Source organism: Ailuropoda melanoleuca, chromosome 7 (assembly GCF_002007445.2).
Source record: "Ailuropoda melanoleuca isolate Jingjing chromosome 7, ASM200744v2, whole genome shotgun sequence".
Classification (NCBI taxonomy): domain Eukaryota; kingdom Metazoa; phylum Chordata; class Mammalia; order Carnivora; family Ursidae; genus Ailuropoda; species Ailuropoda melanoleuca.
The window spans coordinates 45,721,737-45,743,733 of record NC_048224.1 but is presented as its reverse complement, the minus strand read 5'-3'; the positions used below and the strand labels follow the sequence as shown (position 1 = coordinate 45,743,733).

The following is a 21,997-nucleotide window of genomic DNA, read 5'->3' as shown; positions in this document are numbered from 1 at the left end:
TTTTGAGGAGTGATTGTATTGTGGGTACATTTTTAAGTAGTGCTGACATTATTTGGTAGTGGACTGAGAAAGATTTGCGAGAGAAAGAGAGAAGCAAAGGATGATCCCAAAGTTTGGCTGTGTGATGGAATTGCTCTACTGATACAGTAAAGACTGTTGGAGAGGTCACCTTTGATGACACATGAGGAGATGGGTGAACCAAGTTTGAGAAGTCTATTAGAGATACAGATGCGGATGCTGAGTGGGCATTTGGAAAGTCGGGGTTGGGGGCAGAACTAGAAATGTAAATTAGCATAGAGATGATATTTAAGGACGTGAGATTGGATAAGATGACTTTGGAGAAGAGGGTAGATAAAAACAAAACGAGGGACTTCAGTTACTGAGCCATGGGGAATTTCATATTGAAGGGTTGGGATAATGGGATGATAATAAGGAACAAGAGAAGGAAGCTAAGAAGTGGCCGGGAAAGTGGAAAGGAAGTGATGAGAGTGTGGTGTTCTGGAAGCCAAGTAAAGAATGTTCCTCCAATAGGAGATGGTGGTCAACTGTGATGGGATGATTAAGATGGAAACTGAGAACTGAGTTGTGGATTAAGCAGCATGGAGGTCGTTGGTGAACTTGACAGGGATCTTTCCATGGAATTATGGCAGTGAAAGCCTGAGTGGAATGAGTTCAGGAGAGAAAGGGAAGAGAGGAAGTGAAGGGGTTGTAGAAACTCTACAGAGGAATAATGCAACAAATGTCACAGTAGCAGAAGGCAATGGCGAGTCTGGGAGTTTTTCTTCTTTTTTTAACATAGGAGCCACGACACTTCTACATGCTGATGGGAATTATTCTTCAAAGAGGAAAACATTGATTCTCTGAGCAAGAAGGATTCTTTTAGGGTCATAGCTGAGCAGGCAAGAGTGAGTAGGGTCTTGTGTATGGCTGGGATTATTTGCCTTAGGAAAGAGCGCCTGGCTGTTCATCCACAGGGAAGAGAGGAAAGGGAGAGTGTTTGGGTGCAACTCACAAATGTGATGTTGGGGGGCATTTTCATGTACTTGACTTCTGATTACTTTTCATAGATATCGGTTGCATGATTTTTTCAGATTTTAATGTCTCTGAATCTAGAACGCTTCTTATAATTGATGGTGTGTCATGGTGTAATTGACAGGGTATTCACAGCCATTGATTTTTCTCAATGTCCATAAAACAGTGATATGTTTTACAATGAACGGCACCCTAGATTCACTGGCATCTGATGTTTTTCTTAATGAAACAGGAGTGAGGTCTCCAGCCTCGTCTCAGTTTCCAAAAGAGGAAGATGGGCAGGAGGGAGGCAAAGATCTTTAAAAGATGGGAGGATAGGCAGTGAGGGCTGTGGCAGGAAGGAACGATATAACCAGGCATCACCTAGTCTCTGCACTTCCAGACGGGGCCACCTGAGACTGTTGTGCTTTGAGAATCTTCTTCTCATATCCTGATAATCAAATGGTGCATTTCACTTTTTTGGTCTCAGATCATTTTCTCCTCCCCCCTCCTCTCCTACCACCTTCTTTCTTCTTTTATCATGTGTGTCTGCTTGAAACCTCAGCTCCTTCCAGACTAGGCTCTGTCTTCTATCACTCATGCACTCGGGCAACATAGTCAAACTTTTCTGTCTTCTTGTCTTTGTCTTACCCACCATCAAAAACACACTCATATCTTTACTCCAGGCCTAAAGAGTTTCTTACATTTCACGACAGGCATCTTTTTACTTTTCTTTTTTATTACTTTACACATTGTCTCTCCCAATTCCTGGACTTGTACCTCTTCCAGAAAGCTTCCCTCCCCCACTCTGTCCAGGTTGTCGGGCATCCTGCCCATCTTCTTGCCTACGACTTGTCACCCAAGAGCATAATCAGCCTATTGCTAATCTGACTCCCCAGTTGAAGCACCAGCTCCTCACTGGTAGGGACCACCTCTGTCTCCAGAGAACCTGGTACATAAACGGTACTCAGAAGATATTTGTTAAATGGGTTTATGAAGGAAGGAATGAAACATGAACGAATCACCCAGCTTATACTGAGCTCTGCTTTCTCTGAGCTCTTACACTTCTCATTGCCCATCCTGCTGTATCCATTTCCGCCTAATGACCGTTTCCCGGGGCCCCACTGCAGGCCGGCCACGGCGCTACCGCGCACGCTCGCAGCATTCTTCAAAAGCGCATGCGCATTTTGTACCGCACCGGATGTTACATCTTTAAGGCAAGAGTTATGTCCCTTAATCTTCCAAATGCCATCTCCTCTGAAAAGCCTCGTTTAAGACCTCTTCCATGGCATGATTTATCTGTTTTTATTCACCTTGCAACATATGCGTCTGGGTTTGGGTTTTATGCCTCCTATTAGATTAGATGATAGGCTTCTTTAGAAAAGGGATTTTTGCCTTGCCAGCTTGGCTTTTCGTTCTTTTTAACGGTGCCGTGGTCATAGGAACCCCATACGTATTTGCTTAATTCAGGGTTTTCTTACCGTTGATGCTCAAGTAGCCATAGCAGGAGGGGGACTTCGGGGAGACGAGGGAGAGAAAGAAGGAGGAGGGCAGAGGAGAGGATGCAGGAGTGGGAGAGGAGGAGGGGCGGGGACTTGGGAGAGGAGGAGGAAGAGCAGAAGAGAGTGAAGGAGGGAGCACAGGGGGAGCAGGAGGAGGGGGCTGAGGAAGAGAGGCACAGTCAGCCATCCTTTTCCTCAATAGCTGGGCATCATTAATGGAGCAAAGAGGATTATTTTCAAACTCATCCCACGATAAGTAGTAGAAACAGAGGAGCAGAGTATAGGAATGTTTCACATGACGTGTGTTTGAGCTGATACTCCCTCTTAGGCATTGCGCTTATACCCCTTAGTCAATCCAGCCCTTCCACCAACTGAGAGGTAGGGCTCGTGCTCCCCATTATACAGATGGAGAAATTGAGACTCAGAGGGAGAAAATCAATTTCGCAAGTTTCCCCTGGCTTTTGGTTCCTTGTTGCCTGGGATCCAAGGCTTCTTTACTTCTCTAGGGAGCTCTGAGCAGCACAGAGCATCTCTAGATGTGGGGAGAATGGGAATAAGTCCCTGCCCAACTGCAGTAGTAGAGGAAGAGGGGGCAGGGCATGATTAGGTCTCTTTTTCATGAAGCCCCCTCGCTGCCTCCCCCCATCACTCCATGTAGCCTTGGGACCCCAGGGCGGAGCGTCGAGTGATTACTGCCAGCACCTGCTCTAGTCAGCAGCTTCGGGGTGAGTCCTCCGCAGAATTAGCCCAGGGTACAGGCAGGGCTTGTGATTAAGGCCCTTCTTGTCTGATTAGCAGGGCCTGGAGGCACCGATGGGAATCGGTGTTTCTGCCTTCCCGTGGCTCTGTCTGTAAGGCCTGCTGAATAAAAGAGCAGTGTCTTTATGACCAAGGGGGTTGCCGACTTCCACCCGGTTGGCTGCATCCAAATATTGGTTTTCCTTTATGCGCCAAGAAGCACTGTGTTCTCAGCCTTGTGGGGAGAACTGGAGTTCCTCTTAAGAAGTAGATTGAAGACATCAATTGAAGACTCAATCAGAATGCAAATAGAACAGGGACGATCCAGAGGGCAGACTGGGAGTGATGAGACCTTGGACTTGTTAATTCTCTGAGCTTCTCTAGGTCTTCAGATCGACGAAACAGGAATAAAAACACCTTTGCTGCAGAGCCGTTGCTCTCCATGTAATTGGAAAGCATGTAGAAAGCACCTGACCTGAAAACCAACAGGTCTGATATAAACTAATCATTACACTTGCAACGTACTGCATAATTCCCATGTGCCAGGTGAAGAGCTCATTTCTTTATACCAATATCTCATGGAAACCTCAACGAAGACCCATTTTCCAGATCTGAAAAATTGAGGCTCACAGAAGTTAAGTAGCCCTCTTGTAGGTGTCAGAGCAGGGATTTGAACCCAGATCCACTCATGTCAGTGGTCTTCAACCATATTGTTTCCCAACCTGAAACGTACAAATCAGAATCATGATTTCTATTAGAGCAAATAGTTCCATAGCCCTTTCTATGTACTTAGAGGTTTTGCTCTTCACTTTGGAGAGTCTATGATTTTCCTCAGATTACTTGTTAACTTGTATAGGTTTGTTGGTGTGCCATTTCTATAGCTATTCTCATTTCTCAGAAAGAGCCAGAAACAGGAAGGATCAAATACCCCTGGAACAGAGATTACTAAGACCTTGCTAGATAGATAGATAGATAGATAGATAGATAGATAGATAGATAGATATATCAATGTTATCTCTGACCTGGGGACATCTGGAATCATTTGGCAACTGAAGACTCACACTTGTACAGAAAGAGGTGGAAATTCTGATGGGATCGAAGCTGGTATTGAGAGAAGTGATATCAAGACTCATCTCTTAGCCTGTGGGGTCTGTACCTTTCAAATAGACTCGTGGCCGAGTACACGGCAGGGAAATCCTGACAGATGAATAGCCGGTGTGGTGATTTGGTCTACTTTAACAGCCGTGTTCCGTTCGGTTCCTTGTTGGTCTCATTGGTGGGGCAGAAACCAGGCATTAGGATACCCCAAACCTAAAAAATATCCCATGAAAATTAATGCTTTGATTGCATGTAGATAAGATAGCTGCTTATTTTTTTAAGCTTGTTAAATCAATCCTTATTTTTTTGTCACAGTGAATCTTAGTCAGAATTAGGCTCTCCTTTGGCACTGCAAGCACAGCTCTTTCCATGTGCCTTTATCATTATTACTGTTCTCCAGATACAGTCTGCCTTGTCTTATTTGCACAATCAGACAGACCACTACTAACTTGTAATTAGCATCCCTCAGAGTAGAAACCATACCCTTTTCGTGCATTCATTATGCACTTCTCTTCAGTTCAGTATTTAGCTCATAGTAGGTGCTCAATAAATATTTATTGATTTAAAGTAATTAAACTGTCAAATCAATTTGTTTGGAATCTCAGTTTTTTGGGGGGATAAATATGTATTACATAACATTCAACGTCATAACTATTTTAAAATGCACAATTCATTAATGGCATGAAGTAGACTCACAGTATTGTGCAGTGGTCACTACTATGTAGTTCCAGAACTTTCTCATCATCTCAAATAAAAATTCTATGTCCATTAAGCAGTTATTCTTCACCACCCCCCTTCCCTCCAGCCACAGGCAACTTTCTGTCTGCTTTCTGTCTGTATGGATTTGCCTTTTCTGGATATTTCATTTAAATAAAATTACACAATATGTATTTTTTTTTAGTATCTGGCTTTTTTTTTCATTTAGCAAAATGCTTTCGAGTTTCATCCATAAAGTAGCATGTATCAGTTCTTTTATGGCTGAATTAATAGTTGATTGCGTAGATATACCACATTTTGTTTGTCCATTCTTGGGTTGATGGATGTGTAGATTGTCTCTACTTTTTGACTCTCACGAATAGTGCTGCTATGAACATTCGTGTACAAGTTTTTGTTTGAATACCTGCCCGCAATTCTTTTGGCTCTCTACCTTATGAATGGAATTGCTCGATTATATGGTAATTGAATTAAAAAAAAAAAAAAGGTTTGGTGCAAAAATAAGTTTATCTTGTGGTAGATTGCATGATTCCATTGTTCTCTCCCCCAAGAGGATTATATATAAGAATGCATTGCCATGTGACTGCCAGTGCTGTCCTGTGGGAGATGTATACCTCCCAGCTAGTTGGCATTGGACTTGGCCACGTGGTTTGTTTTTGCCAATAGAATGTAGGAGAACGGGGCGCCTGGGTGGCACAATGGTTAAGCGTCTGCCTTCAGCTCAGGGCGTGATCCCGGCGTTCTGGGATCGAGCCCCACATCAGGCTCCTCTGCTGTGAGCCTGCTTCTTCCTCTCCCACTCCCCCTGCTTGTTCCCTCTCTCACTGGCTGTCTCTATCTCTGTCAAATAAATAAATAAAATCTTTTAAAAAAAAGAAAAGAATGTAGGAGAACATATCCCATGCTCCATCTTTGCAGACACTTAAGGAGGTATTATCTGGCATGGCTTTTGCTCATTTCCTTCTGTCTTGATAACAGCATACACCTTAGCAAAGCTGCTCCTTCGAGTTTATAGGAAATACAAATCAAAACCATGATGACATACCACATCACACTGGTCAGAATGGCTAAAATTAACAACACAGAAAACAACAGATATTGGTGAGGATGGGAAGAAGGGAGAACCCTCTTATGCTGTTCATTGGGAATGCAAACTGGTGCAACCACTCTGAAAAACAGTATGGTGGTTCCTCAAAAAGTTAAAAATAGAACTACCCCACGACCCAGCAATTGCACTAGTAGGTATTTACCCAAAGGATACAAAAATACTGATTTGAAGGGGCACCTGCACCCCAATGTTCACAGCAGCATTATTAACAATAGTCAAACTATGGAAAGAACCCGAGTGTCCATTAACTTATGAACGGATAAAGTAGATGTGGTGTACATATGCAATGGAATATTACTCAGCCATCAAAAGGAATGAAATTTTGCCATTTGCAATGACATGGATGGAGCTAGAGTATAGCGCTAAGTGAAATAAGTCAGTTAGAGAAAGACAAATATCATACGATTTCACTGCTATGTGGAATTTAGGAAACAAAACAGATGAATGTGTGGGAAGGAGAAAAAAAGAGAAGGAGGGAGAAGGAAACAAACTATAAGAGGCTCTTAACTATAGAGAACAAACTGGGTTGTTGGAAGGAAGTGTGGGGGAGTCGGCTAGATGGGTGATGGGCATTAATGAGGGCACTTATTGTGATGAGAACTGGGTGTTGTACGTAAGTGATGAATCATTAAATTCTACTCCTGAAGCCAATACTACACTGTAAGTTAACTAACTAGAATTTAAATCAAAATTTGGAAGAAAAAAAAATGAAGAAGACATCTGGAATAGAGCCAAAGCCCAGCGAACATAAAACATGAGCAAGAAATAAACCTTTGTGGTTGTAAGCCACTGTGATTTTGAGGTTATTTGTTACCACGCAGTAACTTAACAAAAGCTCAATAATACTGAAACATCGGATTAAACAGCATAAACCACACTTATTTACTGCAGGACTTCTCAGTGCCGTAACTGGGCTAATGTGTATTATGAGTCTCAAGAGGTAGATTAAATACAGTGTCCTGAACGTATTTGATCTTGGTTACATTTGCAGAGCTATGACTGTGTAGCATACAACTTGGCAAATGCTGGACTGTATACCATTTGGGTTCAACCCTGTCCAAAATAACTTTTCCAGACTCCTTTACTCTTATAAAAGGAGAGGGTTTTTTTTTTCTTCCACTGAAACTCGTGTATATTCATGTGTGTATTTTATTGTAATTTTGTATTAATGAATCTTGTTCTCTCACCCAACTGGAGCTCCTTGAGATCAGAAAACTGTGTCTTCCTCAGTTTCTGTATCTCCAGCATCAAGTTCAGCACCTGTTTCAATAAACTGGTGAGTGAACAGACTTTACTAACAGTTGCTGGATTGAACAGCTTTATTTTTGCACACCTACTGCATCTAGCACTGTGCTTGCTATCTTGCAAAGAATGCAAAGAAATATAAGACACAGTTCTAGTTCTTAAGAGTCATAATTTGTAGCCGTGGACCGAAAAGAGAGTATGTGCTAAAATTAGTAGTCAGGACCTTCATTGTTCTCCCAGGATGTTTTTTGGCTCTGTATTGCTTTTTTTTTTTCCCCCTCAGGTGTTTCTGAGCACCTGTTCCTTCTGCTACTGAGTCGAAGTTGAAATAGCCTTAGATTTCAAGCCATGATGTTGGCAAAGATGATACAGGACCGACTCAGGAAGGACAGCTGTATAGAGGCGGGGCGTGCGAGGCATAGGGCAGAGAACCACAGTCCTCTCTGAAACAAGTTCTGTCTAAATTCGCCTTCATTCGGACATATTTCCTGGGAACCCACTAATGTGCTAGCTGACAGGGAAAAGGGACATGAACGAGGCACTGCCTCTGGCGTTCAAGGAGATCACAGACCGGGAGGACCGCGGACATAAACACATGTAACGTGCTGTGATAGGTGTTGGATTAGAATTTGAGCCGTGTGCAGGGTGCTTTTGGTTGCCAACGGAGGAGATGCCTGAGATTGCCAGAGGCCTCCAGGGAAAGCAATAGAGGATGGGGGGAGGGCAAAAAATGACATTAGTGGAACAACTATCCTAAATGAAGAGATTCCCATGTGTTATCTAATTTTGTTTTCCAGTTCGTGGAGGTATCATTTACATACAGAAAAGTTCACCCTTTTGAGGTGAAGAGTTCTGTGAATTTGAAATTTCTGGCCGTATAATGATGATACCACCAGAGTCAAGATACAAAATGGTTTATTAGATATTGACAAGGACCCTACTGTTGAAGCTTTAATGGGGAAACAGAAACAGAGACGTTAAGCCTCTTGCTGTTAGCTTCCCAGCGTCCTGCAGTTAATAAGAGCTCGAGGCAAAGTCTGAGCAGGAGAGAACTTCCTACCTTTGCAGGGCAGTGGGGGTGGTGTGGCGGGATGTAGCGAGGAAGGGGAAACAGAGAAGAATTTGGAGACATCAGCTGATCAAGGGATCGGGTAGCACAGAGTTCTGTAGGTATCAGGGCTGGTCTTTATCATGACTTGTGTGAAGAAGCTTATAATTAAATTGAATCAACCTCTTCTTAATAACTTCTGTGAGTGTATCTTCATGTTGAAATCTTATGAAATTGAATTTAAAAAGTATGTTGGCCTTCTTATCCTTGGTGATGTCATAGTTTGGGCCATATTCTTTTTTTGAAAGTTAAAATTGGGCACGCCGGGGTGGCTCAGTCGGTGAAGTGTCTGCCTTCGGCTCAGGTCACGATCCCAGGGTCCTGGGATCGAGTCTCACATTGGGCTCCTTGCTCAGCCGGGAGCCTGCTTCTCCCTCTGCCTCTGTGGCTCTCCCTGCTTGTGCTCTCCTGCTCTCTGTCAAATAAATAAATAAAATCTTTAAGAAAAAAAAGAAAGAAAGAAAGTTAAAATTGTCATGTAGAAGTCTCCCTGCCCCCGATCGTTTTGTCAGCATAAATCCTTCTCTGTGTTTATAGCCCCTTCATCGTCCATCTCCTGCACTAAGCGAGAAGTTTCACGAGAACAAGGATTTTGCTTCTAGTTCCCTGCCCTTCCTCCAGAGTCTAGATTACCTGGCGCATGGCCGATGATGCTGAGTCTATCTTCGCTTAATCAGTGAATGAACAGCAGCAGAGTAGACGCACAGAAAACCAAGGTGGAACGACTCTTAATGGCCAGCTAGTACCGGAGCTGGCACACGTGCTCAGTGAAAAGCCAGATGGTCAATGTTTCAGGCTCTGTGGGCCACACACAGTCTCTGTTGTAACCACTCAGCTCTTCCACGGTCATGTGAAGGCAGCGATAGACAGCCCTGAAACAAATCTGTGTGGCTGTACTCCAATAAAATTAATTACAAAAATAAGCTGCAGGTCAGTTTGGCCCCTGGGCCAGCGTTTGCCAAGTCCTGGATAGGCGAGGTGATGTTGCGCTAACGAACAGTCCCGGGTTCTCAGTGCTGGGTGGAAGTAAACGCTGCTCTCTTACTTATGCTACATCGTGGTCTCCGGTCAATTGTGCCTTTGCTCCTGCACTGGAATATTGCCATTTTTGTGGTGATGGGATAGACAAACAGATGAACCTGCGTGTTGGTTCCTCTAGCTCTGTTTTGGAAGTTGTACCCATTACTGACGTTCTCATTTCATTGGCCAAAACGTGTCGTGTGAACCCATCTGAGTGCAGAGGCTGAGGGGTGTGTAATTTTTTCCAAGGGAGGACACTGCCAGGATGGGGACCGAATATAAGTGAATGATAACTCATGCCATTTGGGTCTTGGATTCTTTAAGTTCTGCTCGTACACTTGGTGATGAGGAGTCTTCTACCTGTGAAGGCAACCTGTTTTATCCCTCAAAACTCCTGATGTTAAAGAGGTTTTTGTTTTATTGTGCTGAATTTCATGTATTTGAACCTTTCATCTAAGGGTTCCGAGTCTATTCCTTGATTCCACAGGATACAGGAGGGTCCTTGGGAACACAAAATGTTACTCTAGCCAGAAGGGGGCGCCAGAACCCACCCACTTTCCCCCCAGGTAGCTGCCTTTCTTCATTTCCCCGGAGTGCAAATGACCCATCACGGAGACAGGGCTGAACTTCTGAATGAGATCATAGCCTTTTCGCCCTTTCTGCACGGTTTCACCCGGTGAATTATCGTCTTATTTTCATTCCACTCCAATGAGCTGTCAGCGATGGATACTGTAATTCACAGCAATAGAAACACAAACAGATGGGTAATTGACCTGCGTGCCTTCATTACACTGGAGTTCAGAATGGCTGTTGGAGCCATAAAGTCCTTTATCTGCCAGTCTGAGATCCCTGGGCTTTCACAAGGAAGGGGATCAGGCTGACTTTCTGCAAAAGGTTTAGTCCTTGTTGTTCTCCCCACCTCGTGCTTTTCAGAAATGGACAGAATTTGACAAGCAGAACTTAGCAGGTACAAGGCAACAGCTGGGACTCCTATGGGGCTCCGAAGTATCTGCAGGGGGCCACATTCTGATGCAAGAACAGGGTAGTACAATATTTCCACTCAGCCAAAATAGAATCTGTATTTCCCCCTCTTTCTCTTAGCCCTAAAAGAAATTGTGCATTTAATAGGCCAGGAAATAGGTCGGAAAAAGAGGACATCCATCGAAACTACTACTATTTTAGGTAATTGTGATATAGAATAAAATAAAACAAAGTTCATCCAAAAAACAAACAAACAAACCAAACAGAAAGATAACATGGTTCTTGCCTTGAATGAGACTTTGATTGATCCTGGGCATTCAGACACTGACCCATCTTTGCTCAAGGTGTGCCCTCTGCAGGGAACGCTGTGTCTCCTCTCTATCTACTAAAACCACGTTTCAGGATCTACCCACGTCCCACACACATCACGAAGTCTTCCATAATTATTGTCTTCCGGTTTATTTCCTTTCATCTTCGTAATATGTCACTGGCTGATTCAGTATTTATTTATTTATTTTTTAAGTTTTTATTTATTCATCTGAGAGAGAGAGAGAAAGAGAGAGCACGAGTTGGTGGGGGGGTTGGGGCAACGGAAGAGGGAGGTGGAGAAGCAGACTCCCCACTGAGCAGGGAGCCCAATGTGGGGCTTGATCCCAGGACCCCGGGATCATGACCTGAGCTGAAGGCAGATACTTAACCGACTGAGCCACCGAGGCACCCCTCAGTATTTATTTATTTTTAAGTTTTTATATATTTTAGAAAGACAGGGCAAGTGGGGTGGACAGCTAGAGGGAGAGAAAAGGAGAGAAGCAGACTCCCCACTGAGTGCGGAGCCCATCGCCGGGCTCGATCTCACAAGCCTGAGATCATGACCTGAGCTGAAACCAAAAGTCAGATGCTTAACTGACTGAGCCACCCAGGTGCCCCTATTCAATATTTAAAATGTATTTATCAAACACTTACTATGTTCCAGAGGCAATGATGCTTTTGATATTTTAACCATCGGTGCAGGCCTTTGTCTCTTGTACTTGGATTTTACGCTTTAGTTTTGAATCTCCAAGGACCCCCTCTGGGTCCTTAGAAGGTAGAAGCATCCCCTCCAGCAAACCCCCATGTACTCCTTGTTGAAAGAAGAGAAAGGGGCTAAGAGTTCCTAACAGCAAAAGAGCAGGATCAGGGTCAGAGCTGAAAGTTTGACTGGACCCCCCAGATCTTAAAGGCACCTTCCGCTTGGTTGATTGGGTCCCCCTCTCCCTAGCTCACTAAGCCCAGTCACCTGGACCAGGTGCCTGCTTTGGACAACAGTACTGCGTCCCTGAAGGCATCAAGGAATTCCATGTAGGGGTCCCCTGAAAGTTCTTCTGTCACTCTAGTGCTCCCCAGTGGTTGAAACTCAACAATGCAGTGAGCCCTTGTTCCTTCCTCTGAATCCCAGCTGTACTCTTCGTCTGTAAGGGACAAGGAGCCTTGACCTCTGTTGCCATAAGCAGTGCTGTTCCTCTAATGAGCTGGCAGATCTCTGCGCTGCCATTCTTCCCTTCGTAGTCTTGATTGTCTCTGAGGCACCAGAATGCTTTCATCTCTTTTCTAGGGAACCTGGAAGCAAACACACGAACAAAAAAAATGGTGAACCTTAATCAGAAGGGAAGGTGATGGTCAGATTGGTCCTTAGCTGGAAGGAGCTCTATCGCCTGGGTCCTTGGCACATGCTGTCCCCGCTTTCTAAACTGCTCTCCTGCCGGACCTCTCATCCCCTAATTCCTGTGAATCCATTAGGTCTCAGCCCAAATGCCACTTCCTCCAGGAGCGCGTCTGTGACTGCCCCTCCTCCAGTCTGGGTTGGGTGTTCTTCCTCCGTGCTCCCCGAGCAGCCTCGTGCTCCTGGTAGACCACTGGTTTCCCTGCGTCCAAGCAGCTGGTTTGTGCCCCTCTTCCAGTAAGCCCTGAGGTCTGTGAGGGCAGGGACTGGGACTGCCTGCCTTGTTCACCCCGGTGTCCATGGCAGAGTGCCTGGCACACGGAAGGACTGGGAAGGAAAGAAGAAAAGCAAAGATAAAAGAGAAGGAGGAAGATTCCCTGAAGTAGAAACAATGGGATGATAAATAAGAGAGCCCTAGAATAATTCCTAGAGTACTATGAAGAGACAGTGCGGTCTGGCAGGTTTCCTACCGGCCCGAACGGGCCTGCTCCGGAGGATGTGTCCAAGAAGGACTCAAGTCTGGTTCAGGGGATGGATGATTTCTGATGCGGCATACGTGGGGAGCCTAACGTTTATGGGACACTTACTTATTATGCCCTTGTCTTCGTCTGCTTGGGCTGCTATCCCAAATACCACAGACTGCGTGGTTTAAATGGGAGACCTCCATTTCTACAGTCCGGGAGGCTGGAAGGCTGTGATCACGACGCTGGCAAATTCGGTGTCTGGTAAAGGCATGCTCCTGGCTTGTAGACAGCCACGTCCTCGTTGCGTGCACACATGGCCTTCCCTTTGTGTGTGCTCCCAGAGGGAGAAGGGGGAGAGAGACCTTTCCTGTCTCTTACTCTTCTGTGTCCGTTAGTCCTATCATGGAGGACCACCTTTGTGACCTGATGAAAACCAAATCACCTGCCAAGGCCCCCCCCTCCTAAGACCAGTACTCTGGGGACTCGGGCCTCAACACAGGAACCTGGGGGGACAAAACATTCTGTGCATAGCAGCCAAGTTCTTGCTGAGTGCTGATGATGCCTTTCCTGCTCACCTGTTCCTCACAGCAGCCCCTGGATTTGAACTTCACAGGCAAGTAACCTGGATTTCAGAGAGGCTCAGACGTCCGCAGAGGCCGCTGTGCGCCAGGGCTGCCATGGGAACACTGAGGCAGGGGTTTGTCTCAGTCCCTGCTCTTTCCCGCCCCAGAGCTGGAAGGGCCCTCAAGTGTTCCCAAACCCCGTCACAGTTCCTGGATTTGGCCTGATTTGGTTGTGGGGCTTCAGGCCAGCTTTGGGCCAGTTCCAACGTCCTCAGAGTGGTTAGGGACAACTTTTTTTTTTTTTTTTTTTTTTTCTTTTCTTTTTTTCCTTTTCTTTTCTTTTTTTTCCAGTTGGGGTGAAAAGGAGAATAGCGATTGAATGGAAATCCAACAAATGAGTGTCTGGAGCCTCTACCGGGCTTGGCCTTAATTTATACTCTGAGGGAGGGTCTGAGGCGAACAGACAGGGCCCCTGTCCCCCTGAAGCACACTCTCTAATGGGGGAGATGAAAAGAAAAATATGGAAGCAAATTAATAAGATCACCTCTGTCAGTAGCTAATCCTATGATGAAAATAAAAGAAGCATTTTAATTTGGGTGATCTGGGAAGGTCTGGGTTGCAGGACAAGGGAGCCATGCAGAGATCTGGAGAAAGAATATTCTTAGCACTGGGAGGGACACGTGCAGAGACCATGGGGAGAACAAGACCCACGAGAGGGAGAGAAAGGAGAAGGGCAGGATGCCTGGTGTGTTTCAAAAAAAAAAAGAAAGAATAGAATATTAGGAAGAAGGAGTGAGGAAGCAAGGGGATAGAGACATCCTCCCGTGTGACAGAAAGGAGAAATCATTTCTCCACACACAAAGACTGTATGTAAAATACAAAAAAGGATTGTGAGATGTCTGTGTTGAAGGTGAGGTGGGAAGAAGACTAAGGGAGACAGGGGCAAAAACCAGGAGAAGAGAACGAAGATGACGTGCATGTTCCCACATCTACATTGCCCACTCACTTCGCAGAACAGTGGAACATTCCAATTTAAAGTATAACAAGATTTTTTTTTTTTTAAGTATAATGAGATTAGGGGGAGCTATCCCATATGTTCAGCACGAGTGATTTGGTGTTCAAATGAAACTCTCAGCTATTGCCTTCCTGGGTCTTTTGAGGCAACATTTATATGCTCGCAATAATGGTGGCCTCTCTCTCTCTCTCTCCCTCCTCCCCCACCCTGCCCCTGCTCTGTGTGTGTCTTTGGGAAACTGTGGGGCCAGAATATTCCACCCCAGCCAGCAGCTGTATATCTTTCAAACAGTGGCTCCACAGGCCAAATCCCCCTCCAAGTTATTTATGACTCCCATTGAAGGCTGAGCAGGACTCAGGCGCCGACGTGGAGGTCAGCAATGGGCCTCTTTGTTGGACACAGGTCATCGGGAGACGGCTCCGGCCGTGACTGCTCGGTGACCCTCCGCTGCCGTAGAAATGGTTATGTAACTTTAAACAGTAATGACATTTTGCAGAAAAGTGCTTTTTAATTGCTACGTCTTCATTATTCTCTTTCAAAATTGCCCAGGAGATTCTGCCTTAGAGACAGCTCGGCATGATCTGAGTTTCCATTTTTAAAGAGCAATCAGTTTTGTGTTTCAGCTGCTCCCAGAAACCCCCCAACCCCAAACTTCATCTGTGTTCAGTGGCATTCAATGGGGAAGGTAATACTGCCTTTTGTATCCTTGCCAAACGGAGAAATGATTTGACGCAATTTTCTAAAAATGCTCTCCCCAAATTCCTTTTGGGCTGAGACCAAGAATAGAATATTTTATCCCCTACAAAAGGGAGAAAGAAAATGATGAGCAAGCTAGAAAAATAGGACTGAGAGTATAGTCTATAGAGTTCCAACAGAAACTTAACCCCAATCCATAGACTCAGATGCCTATAGGGGATTGGGATCAGCTAAAAATAAATTTTGCTTTGGAAGCAAAAACTGTGATACAGATGAAATGACTCAATAATGCATAGTCTGAAAGAATTGGAGACTGAGCTGAGAAGGGAATCTACTTTTGGTGTCTGTATCACCCTCTGGTACTTACGGTAAGCCCTCCCCAGCCATCACTCAGCTTCCTGTGGACCCCTTGCCCATTGGTGTGAGCTCACCCCCAGCCTTGCAGCCCACAGTGCCCAAGCCCTGCAGCTTGTTCTGTCCGTTACAACACCTTCCATGTGGACTGAGACAGACCCCCCTTCCTGAGCAGCCGAACCCCCCACCACCATGCCACTCAACAGGCAGAGAATTCTAAATTCTAGATCCTGTGAAGTCTCTGCAAATAGCTCAAGACTGCCTGCTGAGTATTTTCTTCTGATTAAATACCCACAGCTATTGTTCATTTATCCTGAAGATTCTGTTGATGCTGTAAAAAGCGTCAATCTCAGGAGTGATTTCATCATCATCATCATCATCAAAAATAGGAACGAATTGGGGTGCCTGGGTGGCACAGTCAGCTAACTGTCCAACTCTTGAATTCAGCTCAGGTCATGACCTCAGGGTTGTGGGATCGAGCCCCACGTCGGGCTCTGCGTTGAACAGACATTCTGCTTGAGGATTCTCTCTCTCCCTCCCCCTGCTCTCTCTTTCTCTCTCAAATAAATAAATAAATAAATACATCTTTTTTTTTTTTTTTTTTAAACTAGGAATGGGTAACATTTACTATTTGCTTGCCATGTGCCAAGAACTGTTCTGGACAATTTTCAGGGATTCCTTCTCTTAGCCCTCTCAACAACCTTCTGATGTAGGTACTAAAAGCATCTCCACTTTACGAAAGAAAAAGGAGAGGCTTAGACAGTGTGAGGGACTTGCCTGAGATGTGAAGGGGGTAAGGAGAGGGGCCTGACTAGCAATGCCCAGCTTTTAACTACCTCCTGGGACCCTGCTGTAAGAGGAGCTGGAGGCCATCTTCTTTCCCTCAATGCCCTTCTGAACACAGTCTTTTTTAACTGCCGGATGAAGACAGGTTGAAATGATGGTGCTTCATTTTTTTAAAATAATTTTGAAAGTGGGGAGGGGATGTACAAACACAACTGTGGAGTAGAAGGAGAGAAATGCCAAGCTTATTCGGCAAACCCCTGATGAGTAGGATGAGGGGTGTCCCTGAAGCATGAATGGGAAAAAAATGTAATCCAGGGAACACAGTTATTTTTCACACAGTGGGTCGTTAAGCCATTACCTGCATATGCATTGGTGGCTAAAACTGTCCGGAGCCCCAAATGAGGTAGAGAGAAATGTCTTAGGTGAACGTGCTTTCGTGAATTAATTTAGGCCGGAGTTGTCCTTCTAGTTGGACACCCTGGGCCATAGCCTGCTATGCTCGTATCCCAGGGGTACGTGAGTAGTGCACGTGCCCAGAGAAATCCTTCTGCATCCTCGGCTCTCAGGGATTGAGGCTTTGATTAGGCAGGTGTAGGGAAAAGATTACGAGGTGTGGTCCAGAGTGTTTGTCCTGGAGCCGCGGGCTCGTTGCTTCCCCTCCAGGGGCCTTGGCCTCTTCATATTTAGAGCAAAGAAGAAAGGAAAAATAACCCTCTCTAATGTCATCCTGCACTGATATTATTTTTATGGTGCACTGGTCTTATTAAATTATACCACTGTCCTTATGTTACTCTTATCCTTGTAATTTACCAAAGTGTCCCGGTAATCCACAGGATGAAGTCCAAATTCCTTAGCATATGATAAAACCCTGCACCCTTTGGCACCTGCTCCCCTCTGAAACCTGTTCCCCTGCAGCCCTGCACCCCCACCCATCCAAATCCATTTCATTCACCAGCAACTCCCAGACGTACGCATCTTTATTCTTGTTGTTCCTCTCCTTAGAATGTGCTTCCTGTTCTCTTCACATGATATGGTCTCTTATTTACCTTTTAACCAGCGCAAATGCCGTCTCCCCTAGAAAGGCTTCCCGGCTATCCGAGCAGTGTTATTCGCAGCCTTCTGCTGTCCTGTCGCCTCATATCTGGCCATCTGTGCTGCAGGTCTATAAAGCAATGTTATGATGACGTGTGTCCGTGTCTATCCCTGCTGACTATACTGTAAACTCCCCAAGGGCAAGGATCATGTCTTTTTCATCTCTATAGACCTAGTGCCTAGCTCAGGACCTGTGCTTCATAAATAGAGTTCATAAATATTTGAAGAAAGGAACACGAAAGAAATGAAGGAAATAAGAAAAAGTTAACAATAATCTTGTGCTTTCGATAAGGGTTTTCTCCCCAAATGGAAAAGGTGCAGGCCAGATCCGGCTCTGGCCTCAGTCCTAATGTTATGGAATAAAGTATGCCTTTCCGGGGTGGCCAAGGTCATGACTTGGAGGAGTTTAAGTAGGAGCATTGCAACTGGAGGCCTCGCCAACGGGGCCCTGTCTGGATCCAGGCAGGCCCAGAAATATTTTGGTTACAATACCCGGGGAGAAAGCTAGCAGCTTTAGATTTCCACGCATCACCTTTCAAAACTGTTAATGAAACACCTTCTTTAACCTTTCTTTTTTCCCTTCTTGCTGTTCTCAAACAGGTCTTCAGATCATCTTCCCTCAGTATCTGCAAGAGAAGTTTGTCCAGTCGGCCTTGAGCTACATCATGTGCAACGGTGAGGGGGAGTACGTGTGTCAGAACAGCCAGTGTAGATGTCAGTGTGCCGAGGAGTTCCCACAGTGCAACTGCCCCATCACCGACATCCAGATCATGGAGTACACGCTGGCCAACATGGCCAAGGCTTGGGCCGAAGCTTATAAGGACCTGGAGAATTCAGGTAGAGAACCTGCTAGTACTGTCTAGAGCCAAGTCTAGAAGAGGAAACTGTCTAACTGGAATTAGGACCCACCATGAGGGAATAGTCAGTGACCCCAACTCTTTCACTTGGGAGGGACCAGAGCCAGGTCTTAGATGTCATGGGGGAGGTACTCAGTCTCCATCAAATGGAGTAATGAATCACATAATCGAGTTTGTGGTCCTAAGATGTATTGCCTGTACTGCACGCAGAAGACTGAGTAATGCCACATAACACAGAGAGGCCTCTGGGGAATGGAAAGTCAAAATTATCTGTATTGATTCCTGAGTCTATGTGTGTGTGTCTAAATAAATAACACACGTGCCTGTGTAAACAGGTATATGCGTGTAGGTTTTCATACATGTACGTATAGATCGATATGGATACGGATGTGGACATCCAAAGAATTCACAGCTTGTCAAAGCCCAAGTGACTTTTCAGGTACTTAGCTATCTCCTGCTTTTTGTGGTTAAGAAAATTTGTGGTTATGAATTTCGGGGGAGGAAAGTCAGTCTCCCCAGGGCCATAAAGTGGGTGAGGGGCAAAGTGGGAGCTCGGCCTCCATGGAGCTTCTAGCGATTGTGAAAGCCAGACATGAATCATAGAACCATACAAATAATTGTGATATTTTAATCAGGTGTGCGAAGAAGGAGCAAATCTGTGGAGGGGGAGGTTGCCGCGTCCAGGCGGGTTGGGCGGGGCAGGAAAGGCGAGTTGGAGAAGAGCATCTGTGACGCAGAAATCAGTGGGTGATCGCATGTCAGCCAGTGGGAGGCCATCCCAAGGTGCCCAGGAGGGAGAGGACAGTGACGTGGTTAGCATGATGGTAGAGGTGGGAAAAATGGGGAAGGGGCAGAGATGCCGAGATATTTAGACCTTGGTGTTACATTGGCTATGCGAATTGAAGAGACGGGTATTGAGATTCAAGAGCTTTTTTAGGTATGTTTGTTCGACAATTTGATGGACGCTGGTACCATTCGCTGAGCTAGAACACCTTGGGAGGTTGGGAAAAAAAGACTGTGTGCTCAGCGTCGGACATGAAAAGCTTGTGAAGCCTTGAGCCTTCCAAGAAGTGATGCCAAGTAAATACTTGGCATTTAATACCTCAGCTATCTGCTAAATAAATGGACATATGCAGAGAGCATTACTGTTTAAAAAAAACAGCAACAACTTAATATTCCTTAAATTTATCACAACAACCACATTACAGCGAGTAGTGATGTTCCTGTATCCTAGAGGACCGAGGGTGCCAAGACCCAGTGTCTTCCCCGGGGTCATGTCGTTAGCAAACGACAGGGTTGGTAATGGAATCCCTGATTCCAAATCCAGTGCCTGTAGCAGCTTCTGGAACTTTATTAATTCTTCTTTACCCCCTAGGCCTCAGTTCCCTCATCTGATAAATGAGAGGACACGTTTGTGGTTTTCATATTTGAATTTATTTAAATGTTTAGCCGAGAAAGCCTTTGATCGAACAAAATCATACCTTGGAGCCGCTGTGCACCCCAGGTGAAAGCTGAGCCGTACTGAGCTGTGTTTGAAAACCGCTGGTTTCCATGAACTCTGAGCCCCCAGCCAGCTTGCGGAGCCCACGATGCAGGAGCGATTCCGCTCTCCCGCAGCTCACGTGGATCTGGGGCTGCCCTATGAACCTGCACCCATCAGTTCATTTAAAATCCCAGGGATTCAGAGAAGAGAGGCTCATGATGGAAATGTGTTACAACCATTATTTGGCCTCAAACAAAAGAAGCATTTGATAAAATGCTTTTGCAGAGAGATTCCACAGATTGCTAAAAAGCAGAGGGGAACGCCGGCTGCGTGCATGAGCAGTAAGGATTTTTAGCATCTAATCCTATTCCCAAGGAGGAGAAACCACATTCAGTGAGTGGGTGGATGGGTAAGGAGACACAGCTGAGATGCTGCAGAGTAGCTAATAGGCCACGGAAACGATATCCGTGGCACTTTCTCCCCCACAAGAGCACACACTCGCTCCAGATAGCCTGTATTTGTCCATTTGGAATGGTTTTACCCATTAAGACGAATCCACCCATCTCCACATGTATATGTGGCTTGTGCATGTGTATTTTCCTCCTTTTCATTTCAGGCAATGGCCTTAATGCCCCAGCCAACCAGGCACTTTGGAGGGATTAATGACCCGCCAAAAGGGGAAAGCCAGTGATTCCTTCACCGTCGGAGTGCTGGTAGTCAAATAGAACCAACTCAGTTTACACAGCCAAATGGGGCTGTCTACATCTCCTTTATTGGGAGGGAACCATTTGTACTTTGAGTCAAGAAAATGAAATCATTTTAACTTTTAAATTGTATATCCCTATCTGACCCAGATTCAGGTTCACTGAAACGACTGTTGCGTCCTTCCAGGTCCACAGAGCCTTGCACAGGAGGCATATCTTCCCCGGGGCAGGGTGGGCAGCCAAAGAGCACAGAGTCACTAGGGCCAGCCCCCTGCCTCCAGCCAGCTCCCCGAATGAATCAGTCAGCACGGTCGTCTGATATCCTTCCAATCCTACGCTGTCACACATCCCCTGAGCACTTCCTATACATTGAGAACTATTTAGGCAGATGCAGTCCGATGTCACTCTCTCAAGATTTGCACGGGGTACCAGGATGCCTGTTTGACATATGGGGAAACTGAGGTATTGAAAGCATGATGGTCGTACAGCTGCTCAGGGACCGAGATGTGGTTCAGTCTCCTGCATGTCCGACTGTCAATAATGACGTGCTGGAAGTTTCGTGGGAGTCCAAGAATCCTGTTTTCAGCACCTTTTACTTATTTTTATCCCAATATACTGGTCCTCCTTATGTGTTCAGAGTAAGTGTATAATGTTGAGTAAGAGAATAAGATTCAGAGCCTGGCTAGAGTTCTAATTCTGCCATTTACTGGCTGTGTGACCTTGGGAAGTTAACTGACTTCTCTGTGTCCTAGTTTCTATAAAAGGAGGCACTGAAAGTACCCACCTCATAGGTTTGCTGTGAAATCACTTATATGGGTTAGGTGTTTCAGACTGAGTGTGGTGCTGATTGAAAGCTATGTAGGCATTTTAAAAATAAAATGAATGCCTAATGGACCTGAAATTTCCTTGTACGTTTTTAGTTGGGTTTTTTTTTTCTTACAATATGATCAAACTCTTAATTCTTTTCCCAATAGTGGGGAATATTATATTATTATATTATATTATATTATATTATATTAATATTATATTTAAAAAAAATAACAGCTCAGATTTGAGTCCTGCCTCTTGTCGCTCCCAGGCTGTTCTACCTTCAGAAAATTATTTCCCCACTCTAGGCCTCAGTTTCCCTCTAGGCAGAACCAGAAAACTGGCCTAGAGAATCTCTAAGGCCGTGTCAAATAGTAGCAAATACTGAAACTCTGAAACACAGAACCACACCCTGAGACAGAAAACTTCGCCCCGGGGACCCAAGATTTGCCCTCGTCTCTTCAGTGTGGGTGTCCCCGAAATGGGACATTACGTGAAAGGGTACACAACCTCCAGTGGGACTGGATCGCACTGTGGAGAGGCTGACCCACCTCCTCTCCCCCTCAGCCCTGCAGATGACACCAAAGAGAACTTTCGAGTTGGTGCTAATACACCTTTAGCACCTGTCTATCATTCATGACCTTCCCGGATGCCTCCGTGAGAGCAGGAGCAAGGGTTTGAGCATTTACCTGGCAACGGTATCGGTCCAGGATCTGTTAATACAGTTTACATTGTATCTGCGTTTCCAGCTTTATTTTTTTAAACTTTATTTTATTTTAATTATGTTCAATGAGTCCAGCTTTATTTTTATAGCTCCCATTCTATTGAAGGCATGTGATGGAGGTTTTCTAATGCAGAATTGGATTTTAAAAAAGTGGTTTAATTGATTCCAGGAAAATATCACGTAGAAGCACACCTGGGATGTGACTATCATTATCAAGCTGGCACTCAG

At 45.2% G+C, this 21,997-nt stretch overlaps 1 protein-coding gene across 2 annotated transcripts in view; it reads left to right on the top strand.

Moving 5' to 3' along the window:
- The window catches only part of BRINP1 (BMP/retinoic acid inducible neural specific 1), a 187,206-nt gene that overhangs the window by 136,478 nt on the left and 28,731 nt on the right, over positions 1 to 21,997 (top strand). For both annotated transcript variants that reach the window (XM_034664397.1, XM_034664395.1), the window contains one exon: positions 17,795 to 18,031. In XM_034664397.1, coding sequence (XP_034520288.1) covers positions 17,795 to 18,031 — 237 coding nt within the window. The remainder of the gene's footprint in view (positions 1 to 17,794; positions 18,032 to 21,997) is intronic.